We start from the raw sequence: 16,797 nt of genomic DNA on the forward strand, positions 1-16,797 counted from the left end.
CGGCCCTTGACCAAGGCAATTTTATCTACATTCCTCTATTATTTTGCATCAAACAGATGAAAATGCTTTATGCATTATTGGTGCCAATGTGTGTATGTGTTTAAAAAGAAAGAAAAAAAAGATGACTGGCCAGTGACAGTTTGGCATTCTATTCTGCTAAATCATATATCCTTATGTAGCAGACTGAACATGGGCCAGTCATGCATTAGGTTTTGCATTAAGCCGTATGTAACTTACGAACAGCTTAATTATAGACCATCCCATAAAACCCATCACCCCCTCCTGGAATGCAGTCACACTCTAACTCACTCGGTCAGAACAAAGGGGAAATGAACCTCCCCCACCTCCCTGAATGCATTCACACTCCCAACTCTCTCTGTTTAAACCAAAGAAAGCAAAACCTTGACTGATTCAAAGACTCCTTTTCTTCTTCCTCCCTTTTCCAGTCGGCAGCGTTGGTATTCCAGGTCTTCACCAGGTGTCTGTAAAGCCGCGCTCTGGGAGTATGACCGACTACGACAAAGCCAACCCTTCCAACAAATAAGCATCTCCGCCAGCTGCTGCTGCCCGCACTCTTCCGACACCCCTCCCACGTTCCTCCTCTCGCCAGCACCAATCGACCAATCATTAGCCCTTCGGAGTCGAGAATCCAATCTAAAGCCCTTGCACCCATCGTCACCTTTGATTATGTTTCTTACTCAACTTTTATGTAAAGCACAAAGTTCAAATATCAATGCAAATGTTTATGAAAGGCAGAGACTGCAAGGGCAATTTTGAGGGACTCTTTTGCCATTTTATATTTTGTAAAATAATGTTTTTGGGGTTTGTGTTCATTCTTTCAAGTTTTGTGATGTAAGTGAAAGAGGATTATGAACAAGTTCTGGTGGTATTGGGGTTTTACAATGTAAGATGTATCTTGGGTTGGCTTCGCAGATTAAAAGGAGTAGAGGAAAGGGTTTATGTTTCGAGAACAATTTTAATTGTATTCAGTCACGTTGGAATCAGTAGAGTTATTGCATGTTTATGTCCCTTATGGACCAACTTTAGATAAGAATTTGAACAAAAAGGAAGAGATTTATATCAAGATATATAGATTTATATATCTACTGTTCACTTGTTTTGCCCTGTTGATTGTCACTGTTAAATGTAACATAGATCTAACTTGCCTTTCCACCATCCCGTCATTTTTTGAAACATTTTAAACTTGATGTTATGTAGATCTCTCCTTTTCTCATTTAGTGATTTCCCAATATGCACAGAAAATTGGTGTCATTACTCACAACCGGTGACATGAATTAGTGTATGGTTCTATAATTCATCAAGTTTTAAGCAATTGTATTAAAAAGTTACTACTTACATTATTGGGTTTGATGATTTTTTTGAACATATGAAAGATATAATGACTAACCCACTTGTCTGTAGAAAACTTTTTTTTACTGTCTCAAATGAAATAAAAATTGAATATATCGATACATTAAATTGTGCTTATACATTTTTTTCTAAAATTTTGATAGCATTTGTTTACCTGTTGAGTCAAAATTAATTTGAACCAAAAGTTGACCCTCATTGTTTTCACTGGATCATAAATACAACTTGCGCTTAATACTAGATAGTGACATGGTATTTTCATGGTATTGTGCAACCAAAATAACCAGTTTCAATGCCAATTTTGCTATTGAAGATTTAAAAGAATCTGACCTGAATACATACTTGAAATTATATAGAATACAAAATCCTACATCTGAAATCAAGAAAAGTTTAACTTTATACAATAAAGCTTAAAGTAAATATTCATTATATTCATGTATTATTATTATTATTATTGAAATATCATTTTTGTCTCACCTGCGAAGCAAAGTGAGACTATAGGCGCCGCTTTTCCGACGGCGGCGGCGACGGCGGCGGCGGCGTCGACGGCGGCGGCGGCGTCAACATCAAATCTTAACCTGAGGTTAAGTTTTTGAAATGACATCATAACTTAGAAAGTATATGGACCTAGTTCATGAAACTTGGCCATAAGGTTAATCAAGTATTACTGAACATCCTATTAGAGTTTCATGTCACATGACCAAGGTCAAAGGTCATTTAGGGTCAATGAACTTAGACCATGTTGGAGGAATCAACATCGAAATCTTAACCTGTGGTTAAGTTTTTGAAATGTCATCATAACTTAGAAAATATATGGACCTAGTTCATGAAACTTGGACATAAGCTTAATCAAGTATCACTGAACATCCTGCATGAGTTTCACGTCACATGACCAAGGTCAAAGGTCATTTAGGGTCAATGAACTTTGGCCGAATTGGGGATATCTGTTGAATTCCCATCATAACTTTGAAAGTTTATGGATCTGATTCATGAAACTTGGACATAATAGTAATCAAGCATCACTGAAAATTTTGTGCAAGTTTCAGGTCTCATGATTAAGGTCAAAGGTCATTAAGGGTCAATGAACTTTGGCCGAATCAGGGGTATCTGTTGAATTACCATCATAACTTTGATAGTTTATTGGTCTAGTTCATTAAACTTGGACATTAGAGTAATCAAGTATCACTGAACATCCTGTGCACGTTTCAGGTCACATGACCAAGGTCAAAGGTCAATGAACTATGGCCGAATTGGGTGTATCTGTTGAATTACCATCATAACTTTGAAAGTTTATTGGTCTAGTTCATTAAACTTGGACATTAGAGTAATCAAGTATCACTGAACATCCTGTGCACGTTTCAGGTCACATGACCAAGGTCATGTAAGGTCAATGAACTTTGGCCATGTTGGGGTTTTTTGGTGAATCTCTGTAAGTTTATTGGTCTAGTTCATAAAAAGTGGACATAAGAGTAACCATGTATCACTGAACATCTTGTGCGAGTTAGAGTAGTATTCAAAGTCAGCACTGCTGCTATATTGAACCGCGTGATGCAGGTGAGACGGCCAGAGGCATTCCACTTGTTTACATTTATCTATAATCTTGTCACAACTCTCTCCTTCAAGTGTAATAGAGTTACCCTTAATCTGAAATAGGATCAAATCAGTTTATTTTCTCTGTTTTTGTGTGTTTTTGTTTGCCAAGTTTATAGCTATTTACATCGTCGACCCCCATCTTAAAAGATGATCCCAGTGACTTTGAATAAATGACTGTACGGTGTTAATCTATGTAATAGAGTACATTTGCACTTCTCTTTTAGCTTGAAAAGTAATTTGAATTTGTGCATAATTGATAATTCTCTAGAGTTACATGTAGTATACCCTCATTGCATGATATTCTACTATGCCTCTCTAAAATGACACGTTATTGTTTCTTGTGAAATTGGACTGCATGAATAAAAAGCTTGGACAAATTGCCTTGGAAAGAAATATTTGTCCGACTTTTCTTTTTAAAGTTTTTATTTTCTTTGAAGGGAATTATAAGATCTCTTTTGTTTTTATCTCCTGTTTTTCTTTTCCAAGATTGAATTTTAATGATTGTATTTTCCAAATGTGATGTGATGTAAATGTTTACAAGATGAATAAATTCAGTCTGAAAGGACAGTTATGGATTAAAACTAGAAGTTTGTTTGGAAGCAGTTTGTATGATAAAATAATTCTATATTTGTTGTGAGCTGGAAATTTGATTCAATTATTCTTATTTTCTCTCCTTTGTCATAAAACAATTCAGAAATCGGGTTTCTAGCCTCCTGTCAAATACAATCATACCTTGTATACATTTTTAAATTAGACATGAATTTATAGACAATTAACCAAAGCTGTTATGCTTTATCTGCATTAATTGGAGATGCAAAAATAAATTGTGTGGTATGCAACTAAATAGAATTTTAAGATATGTTGTAACGAGTTATACACGTGCCACATTATGTTTGCACAGGATTATTGTGTGTATGCATCTTTGTGCAAAATGCAGTGATGGAATGTCTCAAAAGAGTTTAAAATTTTCAATTGTACTTAACAGAAGTGAATACAAACTGGATTTTACAATGTCCGGATGAATTTGTTATGTGTATGTTATCAAACTTAAACAAGATGAGAATCATTAGAAACCTGGTATGAAGAAACCAATTTGTATGTTCATTTTATTCTGTTGAGTTGGGAATTATTACAGACTATTTTCATCATTCCAAATTCCTTGTTTGTCTTGTTTCTTTCTTTGTTTTGTTGAGTTCTAATCTGATGGGCTGCCACCCCCCAAAAAACTCCACTAATATTTAAATTTAAGCAATAAGTAGTATAATAAACACTTCTAGCATATCAACTATTGAATCTGTAGAAATTTATGACTGTCAAATACTGAAAGACAGAAGTTTATCAGTATTTTTTTTTCTAATTGTCAAGTTTTATTTGGTCATGTATTAAAAAAATAAATGCAATGGCTAATAAGTTGAAGATAGGAGAGGATTGTGCCCAGGGGGATTATTATGATGTCAGTGGTGGTGTTGATGATGATGATGATGCTTGTGATTATGAATTGATGGTTATGATGAGGATGATTATGATGGTAGTGATTATGAATTGATAATAATGGTGATGAGGAGGAGGATGATAATGATGGTGATGATTATGGTGATGATGGTGGTGGTGATGATGATGATGATGGTGGTGATGATGGTGGTGGTGATGATGATGATGATGGTGAAGATGATGATAATGATGACAATGATGAAGATGATGATTGGGATAATGATGGTGATGGTGGTGGTGGTTGGGATGAGCAGGATGATTTCATTGATAGTGACGATGATAATGGTGATTAGGATAAGAGAAGTGATGATTTTGAAATGAGGATAATGACTATGATGGGAGTTAAAATCATGAATGTGATAGTGAGGAAAATGATGATAATAACCATCATAATAATTATATAAAAAAAAACATGTTAATGTATTTTTAATGGGAGGGCGAAAGTAGAGAGAAAGGGACAGTGAACGCGCAAATGAAAATCTAAGTAACCATAGAGATTGAAAAATGCTCACAAACATTACAGAACACAGTTGAAAAGAACATATTCACATAACGGTAAACATTTTACTTACCTAATAGAAGAACAATATATTTTTATTTTGTCCCTTCTTTACATCCATCAATCTATCAAACTATATTCAAGATTTTTCTCAAACAAGCTCGGGATTCTCATTCAGAGAGAATAAAATTAAAGTGAACTTGAAATCAAAATACTGTAGCGTCCTCTCTCGTTCGTGGTTTTTCATTCTTCAGATTAGAGTATTGAAAGAAAGATGTTCGGGCCGTCAAGAACAATTTGAAAAAAGTTCTTTTTGTGTCTTCAATTTTTCTTTAATTTTCTATTTAATCGTTCCCTTTAGTACTCTCTCTTCCTTCTTTTGTTTTCATGTTGTTCCTTTTTCTTTGTTTGTTTCTTTCTTTCTGTCTGTCTGTCTGTCTGTCTTTCTTTCTTTCTTTCTTGTTGGATGAAATTTAGATAAACTTGACATTAATTTGAGGAAAAAGCGATGAGGGTAACCAAAAAATAGATTCATACCTGAACCAAAATGTGAATTATTCATCATGACAGTAATATGCAATCATATTTCGAACTTAATTGAATGGAATGATTTTGAAAGAGGAAACAGCAATACCAGCTTCCAAACAAAATAAAGGGAGAAAAATGGGGGTTTCTCTCAGTCATCGTCGCTTGCCTTTTTTCTGGATGAATAAATTTCCAAACAACAAATTTGAGCTAAGGACGATCCAGCAAGAATTATTTATTCAAATCGTACGCAAAAATGGAAAAGTTATAGGGAATTATGTTTTTCTGGAACATTTATACCCTGGCCAGTACAGAAGGCCGCTGATGCTCTGGCACACATACAGAATGATAAAAACCAACATTGGCGATTTGCAGATTATTCTTTGCTCATTTTCTCTTTTCAATTCGAGATTTAATCAAAATTGTAGAGGCCTCAGTAATCTTATAACTTAGGGACATCGTGAAAAAAAGCAATTACATTAAAACACCCTTTTGAAACACCTTTCTTTTCTCGTCCTGCCTTTGTTTACCTTTTTATCCTCTTCCCTTTTACTAAAAAAAATCGTATAAGATAAGTTTGAAGAACTATATTGGGGAAGAGATGTAAAAGAAACACTAGTTTTCAACTCATATGTGAAATTATGGGAATAAAAAATGTGCCATAAAAATGGACCAGAGTGGGCCAATACAATTGATGCTTTCTTAAAAATGTATTCAGAAGTACAATTTGGAATTTTTATTGACAAGTGATTTTATCATCATGGACCTAAATGGTTATATCAGAAGAACAGCCTGTGGCTGAACTTGGAGGGTCATCAAGCCCACGAGTGCATGGAGAATAAATAAATAAATAAGTAAATTCAGAGGTTATAATTCCATTTCCAAAAATATCTTGTATATTTACTCCCTCAAGAAGATGATAGAAACTGTGACCCTCAAAAGAAGAAGAAAAAAAAACAACATGAAAACATGCATCCGATGGTCGGGTCGTGTGGTCCAGTGGTTAGAGCATTGGACTCATAATCGCAAGGTTGTGAGTTCGAATCCCAACTCTGCCATTGTCTCCACTTTAATAAAAAGGCCCGAGAGTGATATCTGTCGTCTATAACGTCAGTCATTATGACTGATTAACCTAGAAGTAAAATGTTTCATAGGTAATTGGTTAATATATACCAGCTTGGCGTTTACCAGCAAAATGCTGTCCTGCCGAGTTTCTGCGGGAGTTACCACAAACAGAAACAGAAATCCCAAGCAGATCCTGCCCGGGAGATCCTGGGAGCTCAAGACCTGGCAGATCCTGCCACGCCCTTTGACCACACCCATATTTAGTCCACTATTAAACGTTTCGTCACACTGTCAACGCTAATGTACGAAAATGCCCAATAATGAGGAACTAACGTAATAATATACAATGTGATTAGTTTCCCAAGATATGATTAAACTCATAGTAAGGGTGGGGTAGTCGAAAGGTGAATGATAAAATGGCTGCATTATTATAAATACACATTTCAAAGCGTTTTGGAAGAAGACTAGTTTTACATTTTCATGGACGGTACTTTCACAATATGGCGCAGTGTACAGAGGCGGTTATCAGTTTTGTGGTACCATTTTCATGTATGAGGATTAATTAATTTGTTCGTCACTTGCAGCGCTTCCGTTCATGGATATAAGTCGGATGTTATCGTCGCTCCGTCATCGATGTGACTTCCAGAGGATTTTTATCTCCTAAAGATAACGGAGATTATTTGAACTGTCTCGGTAATTATATCATACCATACCGGTAGACGTGGCTGAGCCAGCCCTTGCCGTAGTGGAGTTTGCAACCTCGCCCGGCGCTCCGGTAGAAAGTGCAAGTCAAGTGTCCGTATAAATATCGCATCCCAGTTCCGGAGTCTCATGTACTCATGCATGTGCTAGATATGATATGGCGCAGTGGTAAGACAACATCTCCACCAATAAAAGGAATAAAGTGAAAAAACAACTGTTGCTGGAGTGATGTTGTGTTGTAGTATTAATATCGAAATCAGAAATATACATTTCAATTCTTCTGAACCACTGACTTAACGTGAGTTTGAATTTTATAAACACTGATAAAACAGTTTGTAACTTGAGTATCTCACTTGATTCGGTGGCACAGTTTTTGTGCCCCACGAAGACTAACTCAAAATGTTCAAAAACGTAAGCAGATTTTTTGCGCGAAAGCGGAAGGAGGACAAATTCTTGAACATCATACGAGACAGAGATCCAAATGACACCTGGGAATTATTATCTGAACTTGGGGATGGAGCATTTGGAAAAGTTTACAAGGTGAGATTTGATCATAGACTTATCTTAATCTTAATTGATATACAACATTCAACAACTTTTCAGTTTAATATAGTACACAAGAAAGATAAAACTCTATCTGAGTATGAGTCCTGTACACGTACATCTGTTCTTGATCTTGTTCTTTGTGTTCGGTGGTGGGTAGGCTCATGTCATGTCATAGCATTTTTATAATAATTGTCCATCCATAATAAAAAAAAGCACATTTTGTTTGTCTAGTGAATGGACGTGTACATGTTCATAAATGTACATGTAGTAGATCCTAAAAAAATCTGGATACTATGATGTTGATAATGCCAATGGCCATAGCATTGGTCAAGATGTATAAAATGTATATCATGTGTATTGACTTCACATTTGTCAGTTTCTTTTTTTTCTGCCTTCACAATAATATAGGCCTTTTTTTCAAGTTTTTTTTCAATAATCTTTTGATCATGAAGGTGGATTTTCAACCTAAAACACCATCTACATCATGCATAAAATGAAAATACAAAAAAGTACACACATTTGACCAGAAAGAAATACAAATTCTTCCTTCTGCATCATCTCCCTTTCCCCCTCCTCCCCCTCTCCCTCTACTCCCACTCCTCATTCCATCCGCAACCACCTCTCCCCCTCACTTCCAACTCCAACTCACCCCTCTATCTTCCCCCTCTTCCCCATCCCCTCTCTTCCCCCTAACCTCCTCTCGCCGTCTCCCCATCCCTGCCTCTTCTCCCTCCTCCCGCTCCTCCATCTCCTACTCCCCTCCCCTCCATCTCCCCCCCTCTCCCCCTCCTCCTCCTCCCCTTCTCCCCCTCCTCCCTCTCCCCTTCTCCCCCTCCTCCCTCTCCCCCTCCTCCCCTTCTCCCCCTCCTCCCTCTCCCCCCTCCTCCCTCTCCCCCTCCTCCACCCCCTCCCCTCCTTATCCTAGTATCCTATCCCTGTCCTCATCCCCCTCCTCCCCTTCTGTTCCTCATTTGCCCCACTCTGCTTCTGCTTGATCCCCTCTTGTATGCTTTTCACATTGCATTTCCTTAACCCCATACTATCCTTAACCCCGGACTATCCTTAACCCCATACTATCTTTTTTTCGATTCACACTGTCTTAACCCCATACTACCTGCTCAACCATGGTTAATGCCTTACCCCGGACTATCCCTCAACTCATGAATATTGATGGTTTTACCAAACAGAGTGTGATTAACGTGCAATTCGACTTCTGTGATTGGCTAATGCTCAGCCCCACTTTCCTTAGCCCTGTTTCGTTTTCACACTGCATCTCTTAGCACCGCAATTGTGGTGCTAGCACCACAATAAGCCGGCTAACCCTGCTTTTTTGCAGGGCCAGATAGTACTGTACTATTTACCGTGCTAGCCCACTTTGCTAAAAGGTAGTGTGAAAACGAAGTGGGCTAAGCTTACCCCCGGGAAATTGGTGGGGCTAAGACCCCCCCCCTTAGCCCCACCAATTTAGGACAAAAAGTACAGTGTGAAAAGCATATTGGACTTCTGAACAGCCTTCTGAAAAAAAAACATAAAGGAGAATGAAACCATTGGAACAAGACAGCTTGTGTGAAAACAGAAAAATCAAAGAAACAGATCAACGAAAGTTTGAGAAAAATCGGACAAATAATGAGAAAGTTATGAGCATCTGAATATTGCAATCATTAATGATATGGAGATAGCAAATTGGCAATGCGACAAAGATGTATGATGTCACTTGTGAACAACTCTCCCCATTACTTTAGTATATATTTCACTTGAATTGCCTCTTTTATCACATCTATCCATTCATGTAGATCATGTGTTCTTTTTACATGAGGGCATGTAATACATATTTTTTAAGAATACATCATGGATAAAGAGTTTGTATCATCATATAAAGAAAAAGCAAAAAGAGACATTTTGAGGGTAATTTATAGTCCACCAAAGGGAAAGTTGTTCATCAGTGACATCACACATCCTTGTCGCATTGCCAATAGGAGGATCTCCATAGCATTAGTGATTGCAATATTCAAATGCTCATAACTTTCTCATTATTTGTCCGAATTTTCTCAAACTTTCTTTATTCTTATTCTTTGATTTGTCTGTTTCTAGACAAGCCTATTTGCTCCAAAGGTTTCATTTAACAAAGGAAAGAAAGGTATGAAAAATCAATAAAAAAACATACTGTAGGCCTTCATGTACTTTACTTCTTTTCAATTGTTAAGCATTTAGTGTGGCAAGGGTTGTTATTATGTAATCTGTCAATGTGCCTTTAGCATCTGTTTTACAACATGTATATTGCCACTTCCATTTACACATATTTGCCATCTTCTGTTATTATCTCCGAGATGGGGTCAATGTACAAAATAAAGAACACCCTATCAGTGTTACATGTCTGCACCCCTGTGCACTTTACTTCAAGCATTGTGGAGGATAAGAAGGGATTTAGATTTTTTGGCATTTGATCCAAGATCGAGAGACTAGACTTCACCATGAGCAAGTATTTCAAGCGAAAGAAGACAAAAAGGGACAAGTATTTGCATATTATTCGAGACAGAGACCCTAACGATACTTGGGAATTGTTATCAGAGATTGGAGATGGTTCTTTTGGTAAAGTTCACAAGGTGAGATCTACACATCCACGTAGGCCTTTATGAAATCATATAGTTTACACCAAATTTGTTTTCATCTTGTATTCATGTTAATTTTTTTTGGACAGGTGTTGTATGTATACATGTACGCTCAATATGAATAAATAGTTTAATTACCTGGGGTTTGTTTTATAAAGCTGTTTGTAAAGTTAAGATTGACTTTAAGAATGATTAGTGATCCTTTTGGAAATTATGGTATTACAAATTGGTGATGGTTTAGTGTACATGGTTGACTTGAATACTGTATACAAATTTAGGGTATAACACCAGTTTCTTTCATCTAGAACATTTCTCAATATTCCCAAGGCAGTATTTAATCATTCCTAGGCATAATCCTTTCAATTATCGGTAACTTTCACATTGGATGAAAAAAAAACATCCATTACATACTTACTGTATATACTTGTGTAACTTTACTTTGGTTGTATGTGGAAGATAAAGTTGATGAGTACTTGAGTTCAGTGGAACAAACATTAGATTTTTATCACAAAACTTTGTGTCATATACACTTTGGTAGGCAATAGTACCCACAAAGATAACCATGCTCTATACTGTACATGTGTACGTACAGTGTATGTACATGTATGTGTGTACTGGCCTACAGTCCAGGCGTACATACATGTACACTTATATGTAATACCATGGAGCTATTAGATTATAGCTCCATGCTTATATGTGCAGTATTACATAATGTAATTCACACACATTTTCTTCATGTTGCTACAATTTTTAAGACTTCTTTTAATATTGGTCTAAGTAATATGCATTGATAAAACTTGCTAGGGAATAATTTCCTGGTATGTACAGCGCATCCCAATTTTAATTTTTTTTTAAGACTGCAAAACAAAAAGTAAAAAAAGTAGCAGTGTGTTGGTACAATGAAATGAGGAGAGCATCTGCCTCACAATTGGGAGGTCGGGAGTTCAAGCCCTGGCTGCGTCAGACCAAAAGATGGGAGTTGCTGCTACCCTCTTTGGCGTTGTGGTTAAATGATCTGGCAAAGTTCATCTACAGCAGCACTGCTCAGCGTCTGACAGGCCCAAGATCAATTGGGGGAAATGAATTTTCCGAGTATTCATGTTATTGTTATACATGTATTTCTGTTTCAAACAATTGAATTTTCCTTTTTTTTCACAGTTTAATGTAGTTCACTTTAGATCTACATGTACATGTATATGAGCAAAAATGCTTTTGGTTTGCATGCAAAACTATTAGGCCTACTTTTTTGTTTGCACAAATTGAACTTGCACTGTTAATAATGGAAAACTTCCTAATTTTGTTTTGACACCTTGAAGTTGATGTCAAAGCCAATTGTCAATTGTGTCATACAAATGATACATGTTTATTACAAGCATGGCATCCGTGTGAATTTATACCAGGATGGAACTTGTATAAAATTTGAAAAGTTTTTTTTTCTGCTTATAATCCTGATATTTTCTCTTCCCCAATTAAGTCAACAATCCACATTTTTTTTGTTTTACAATGTAATTGGCATCACACCAATATACTGGAGATACTGTAAGCTCCATAAAACAGACATTTCGTCTGATAATGTAAACAATAAACCTGTGGCCTCTGTTTATGACCCACAATCCTTGTACATGTAACTGCAGAGTACTGTGCGCTTTATTTTTGTACATGTATATGTCCATATATAGATTGTGTATCGTTGGGACCACCAGTCTAATGCATAGCATGATCTGTTCTAGGCTGCGTTTATGCGACCTCGACCCAGAATCATGATTTGAATCACGATTTGAATCATGATTCAAAACAGCAGCATGAATCACGATCCGACAGAATCAGCGTTTATACGACCATCTTTCTAACGCTGTTTCTCCCTGAATTCGGGCCGATCCAGTGCGCATCACAGTGCGCAGTTTGACCCAGGAAGTATAGGTCAACATTTTCGCACGTGTTTCTAACTTCACGTCGCCTGCTAGATTTTTGCTGCCGCCGGAGCTAACGAGCAAACGTTTGTGCAAGTGCAACGCTTACTCGGCTTCCGAAAAATAAATCTTTTACTTCCAGAATTCCATGTATTGTACCTCATATTGTTTTTGATCGGGAACCAGAAGGGGTCATTATCCTCCCTCCCACCTCCCGATCGATGTTTCTTGTCTATGATGGTCCTGTACTGGGCACGAATTCTGTTAATTTTGTCTCGACAGGCGGTGCCACATCTCCGTTGAAATCCCTCCCTCGCAAGCGCCGCTGAAAGGGATCGTCTTATTTCTGTGAATCCCGGTAAGGGATGCTTGTGCTTCAGGCTGAGCCCAAAGCACAAGCAGAGCCCTGAGTTCATCGTCAGTCCAATTTGTGCCTTTGGAACTTGAAGAAATGATTGATGAAAACAATGAAATATACAAATGACGCTACAGTACAACCCCGGGGGTACAATACACAAAATGATAATTCCTAAATGCTGGCAATACTGCTACACGAAAATTAACCTGCACGAAACACAGCGCGCGCCTTTGAGTCGAACCCGGAAGAAGCACGACACAATGACGTCATAGAATCATGATTCAAATCACGATATCGTTTATACGACCTTTTTCGTTCGTGATTCTACAGAAACGTCTTTCCAAACGCCCCTTTTTTCGTGTTTCATGTTTGTGATTCTAATCATGATTATATTCAATTTCGACTAAACGCAATCGTGATTCTGCAGAATCGTGATTTGAATCATGATTCTAATCATGATTCTAGGGTAAAAAAGTGTCGAATAAACGCACCCCTATTGTTCCTGTAGTCAGGTGTACACTACAGTTGGGTCCAATGTGCAGATTCTTTGACTGTATCTGCACTAGTGAGAACTTAGTTGGTACATGTACAGTACATACAATGATCAAGGTGAAATGACATGTTTTTTGTATCAGTCTTTCCCATGACTTACTCATTCCCTTGACTTATTATTACTTGCTCTTTAAAATACATACTGTACTCAATAACTTGTTCCATTGACTAAAATCTGTCAAGTCACCTTTACAGTGTACTGTAGGCTCTACACATTATAATACATCACCAGCTCTTTAAGCTCCCCTTAATCTCAGCAGGGATTTTTTTTTATGTAGGGTTTATTTATATGCCTACATGTACATGAATTGTATTGAAATGCAGTACAGCACATATGTATGTCCTCAATGAGAGAGTATTTTGTGGACATACATGTAGTGTAGTTTGTGGCTTTGCGCACCTACATGTATGCACGTACATATGTGTGTACAGTATATGGGCGGGGAGGGGGGGGGGTGAATTCGAACTGTATTCATTGATTTGTTGACTTCTTAATCCTTTTATCCTTTTTAGATATAAAAATAAATCATAAGGATTCAAATTAAATAAAAAAAATTGACTATTTACAGGACTTTATGTACCTGGATTGATACATGTAGGCCTATTTAACATGCAATTTAGGGTGTACGAACAATACGATTCTGATACCCCAATTGTACAGTTTACAAGTATTCACCCAGGCCTACAGGTAGTATGGAAATGACTACACTTGACTGTAGTATTTCCTGTTGTTTATTATCAATCAGTTTTGGTTAAAGGTGGATTAACCATAATTTGTTTTAATAGCCTGCACCATCTACATGTATGTATGTGTACTGTTTTCATCAAGTCACATTCAAGTACCTTTAAAACATGTATGTACTTATGCATTTTTTCAGGAGTATGAAATATTTGATTCAAACAAGATTCCACTGAAATATTAATCTTGGTTTGGTTAAAGGTCAAGTCCACCTCAGAAAAATGTTGATCTGAATCAATTTAGAAAAATCAGACAATACAATGCTGAAGATTTCATCAAAAAGTTATGACATTTCAAAGTTTCGCTTATTTTTAACAAAATAGTTACATGAAGGAGCCAGCTACATCCAAATGAGAGAGTCGATGATGTAACTCACTATTTCTTTTGTTATTTATTGTTTGAATTATACAATATTTCAATTTTTACGAATTGATGATTAGGACCTCCTTGCCTGAAGCATAAAATGTTAAAATAATGGAATTCCACGTGTTCATGGAGGAATGAAACTTCATTTCACATGACAATGACGAGAAAATCCAAATATTTCATATTTCAAACAATAAAAAACAAAAGAAATAGTGAGTGAGTGACATCATCGACTCTCTCATTTGGATGTAACTGGCTCGTTCATATAACTGTTTTGTGAAATGAAGCGAAACATTAAAATGTTATACATTTCTTATTTTACATCCGATTTTGATGAAATTTTCAGTGTTACATGTATGCTTGTTGAATTTTTCTCTTTTTATTCCAATCAAGTTTTTGTTGGGGTGGACTTGTCCTTTAATTCTGCAAATTTGGTTAGTTTTCAACATACAAATCATGCAAATTAGATACATGTATGATGTCCCTCACTATTTCTGTTGATTTTTATTGTTTGAATTTTAATACAATATTTCAATTTTACAGATACATGTATGACATATTGACTATTAAACTTGACTGAACCACAAAATGATTAACAATGTTTTCCTGTCATTTCACTTGTTCAGGGAGGAATAAAACTATATTTGACATGACAAGAAGGAAAAAAATAAAATTTTTCATATTTTCTGTAATAAAATACTGTTAAGAAAAGTCAGTAGTCCCCTTGATTAGCATACTGACCAGGATGTACATGTTACTGTTCTGTAAAATTAAGCGAAACTTTGAAAATGCCATTTCAGATCCGAATTTGATAAATTTTCACTGTTATGTTTGTTGGATTTTTCTCTTTAAAAAAAAATTTAATATCAACTTTTCCTTGGTGTGGACTTGTCCTGTTTTTATAACCTGTGGTTTAGTGTTATACATGTAGCTGCAGTGGTCTGTCCAATGGGCACAGAAGATTTTTGACCACCACTCATGAAAAACACTGCTTTCGTCCACCACTATTCAATTCAAATGAAAAGTTTTTCAAAACTGAAAGCACCTGTGTTCCTCTCCATCTATAATCTTGTAATACCATTCTTATACATGTATTTCATAAAAATTAGTTCATTTTCAAAGATCTACTAATGTCAGATTGTTATTGCATTGATGTTCCTTCTAATCCTTCACTTGTATTTTGGCTTTGATACCACTAACCTCGGCCTGAAAAAAACTTTTTAATGCCATGTAATAGTGACCGCAACTAAAATGGGTCTACATGTAGCTTGAACACTGCCTGTGGTATACAGGTACGGCAATGAAGGACTGCATTATTAATGTGTAAATTATTCTAAGCCCATTTAAGGCCATGGCCAGGGGTGTCCTTTTGATTGACCTCACTGCCCCTCCTTGGCACCGTTCTCACTACCATCCTAAATTACTGGAAACTTAGTTTAATGTGAAATGAGAACAGTCAAAGCGGTCTTGGAAGCGATCTTCCATAGTTTTCCAAACCGGTTCAGAAAACCACCTCGCGAGTCGCGATGTAGTTTTCAAGATCGCTTTGCCTCGTTAAACTTTTTAAACGTATTAAAGTGAGGACACAAAACCGTTCTTCTGGAAGCTAAACTTGTCAACCCACTGAGAGTGTTCCCATAGCAACAAGACCGCTGTGGCTTTACGTGAAGTGGTTTTGAAAACCACCTTCAGGTGATCAAATGGGAATGCTAGCAAAGCGATCTTCCAAACCAGTTTCCTGAATTGATTTCCAGTAAACTAGTTTAGAAAGAATGATGAGAATGGTGTCTTTAAAGGACAAGTCCACCCCAACAAAAAGTTGATTTGAATAAAAGGAGAAAAGTCCAACAAGCAAAACACTGAAAACTTCATCAAAATCAAATGTAAAATAAGAAAGTTATGACATTTTAAAAGTTTTGCTTGATTTCACAAAACAGTTATACGCACATCCTGGTCGGTATGCAAATGAGGAGACTGATTATGTCATCCACTCACTATTTCTTTTGTATTCTATTACATGAAATATTCTAATTTTCTCATTGTCAAGTGAAACCACGCTTGATTCCTCCATGAACAATTGGAACTAGCATTTTTTAAAACTATGTATGATCCAGTCGAGTTGGTCCCTATTGTCAAATCTGTAAAAAAAAGGAAATATTCTTTAATTCAAACAATGAAAAACAAAAGAAATAGTGAGTGATGGACATCATTGACCGTCTCATTTGCATGTCACTGAGTTGTGCATATCACTGTTTTGTGAAAAATAAGTGAAACTTTAAAATGTCATAACTTTCTTCTTTTACATCTGATCTTAATGAAATTTTCAGCATTATGCTAGTTAGATTTTTGTCTATTTATTCAAATCAACATTTTTCTGGGGTGGACTTGACCTTTAACTATAGCTTTGGAGATTTGTTGTGCTCCTTTGTCTTTTTCCATTTGTGTTATTGTACCCTGTAGAAAAGAGGTCTTAT

General features: G+C 36.4%; 2 protein-coding genes across 3 annotated transcripts in view; both read left to right on the forward strand.

Moving 5' to 3' along the window:
• The window catches only part of LOC121424761 (uncharacterized protein ZK1073.1-like), a gene marked incomplete at its 5' end in the record, with an annotated part of 35,689 nt that extends 34,638 nt beyond the window's left edge, over positions 1–1,051 (forward strand). Inside the window, one exon of the mRNA XM_041620529.1 lies at positions 447–1,051. Within this exon, the coding sequence (XP_041476463.1) occupies positions 447–544 (98 nt within the window). The remainder of the gene's footprint in view (positions 1–446) is intronic.
• Positions 1,052–10,172: 9,121 nt separating this feature from the next.
• Positions 10,173–16,797, forward strand: part of LOC121425600 (STE20-like serine/threonine-protein kinase) — a 77,294-nt gene continuing 70,669 nt past the window's right edge. The window contains exon 1 of one of the 2 annotated variants that reach the window (XM_041621714.1): positions 10,173–10,392. In XM_041621714.1, the coding sequence (XP_041477648.1) occupies positions 10,261–10,392 (132 nt within the window). In that variant the 5' untranslated portion in view covers positions 10,173–10,260. The remainder of the gene's footprint in view (positions 10,393–16,797) is intronic. The other variant, XM_041621715.1, reaches the window with a different exon arrangement.

Source organism: Lytechinus variegatus, chromosome 12 (assembly GCF_018143015.1).
Source record: "Lytechinus variegatus isolate NC3 chromosome 12, Lvar_3.0, whole genome shotgun sequence".
Taxonomy (NCBI): Eukaryota; Metazoa; Echinodermata; class Echinoidea; order Temnopleuroida; family Toxopneustidae; genus Lytechinus; species Lytechinus variegatus.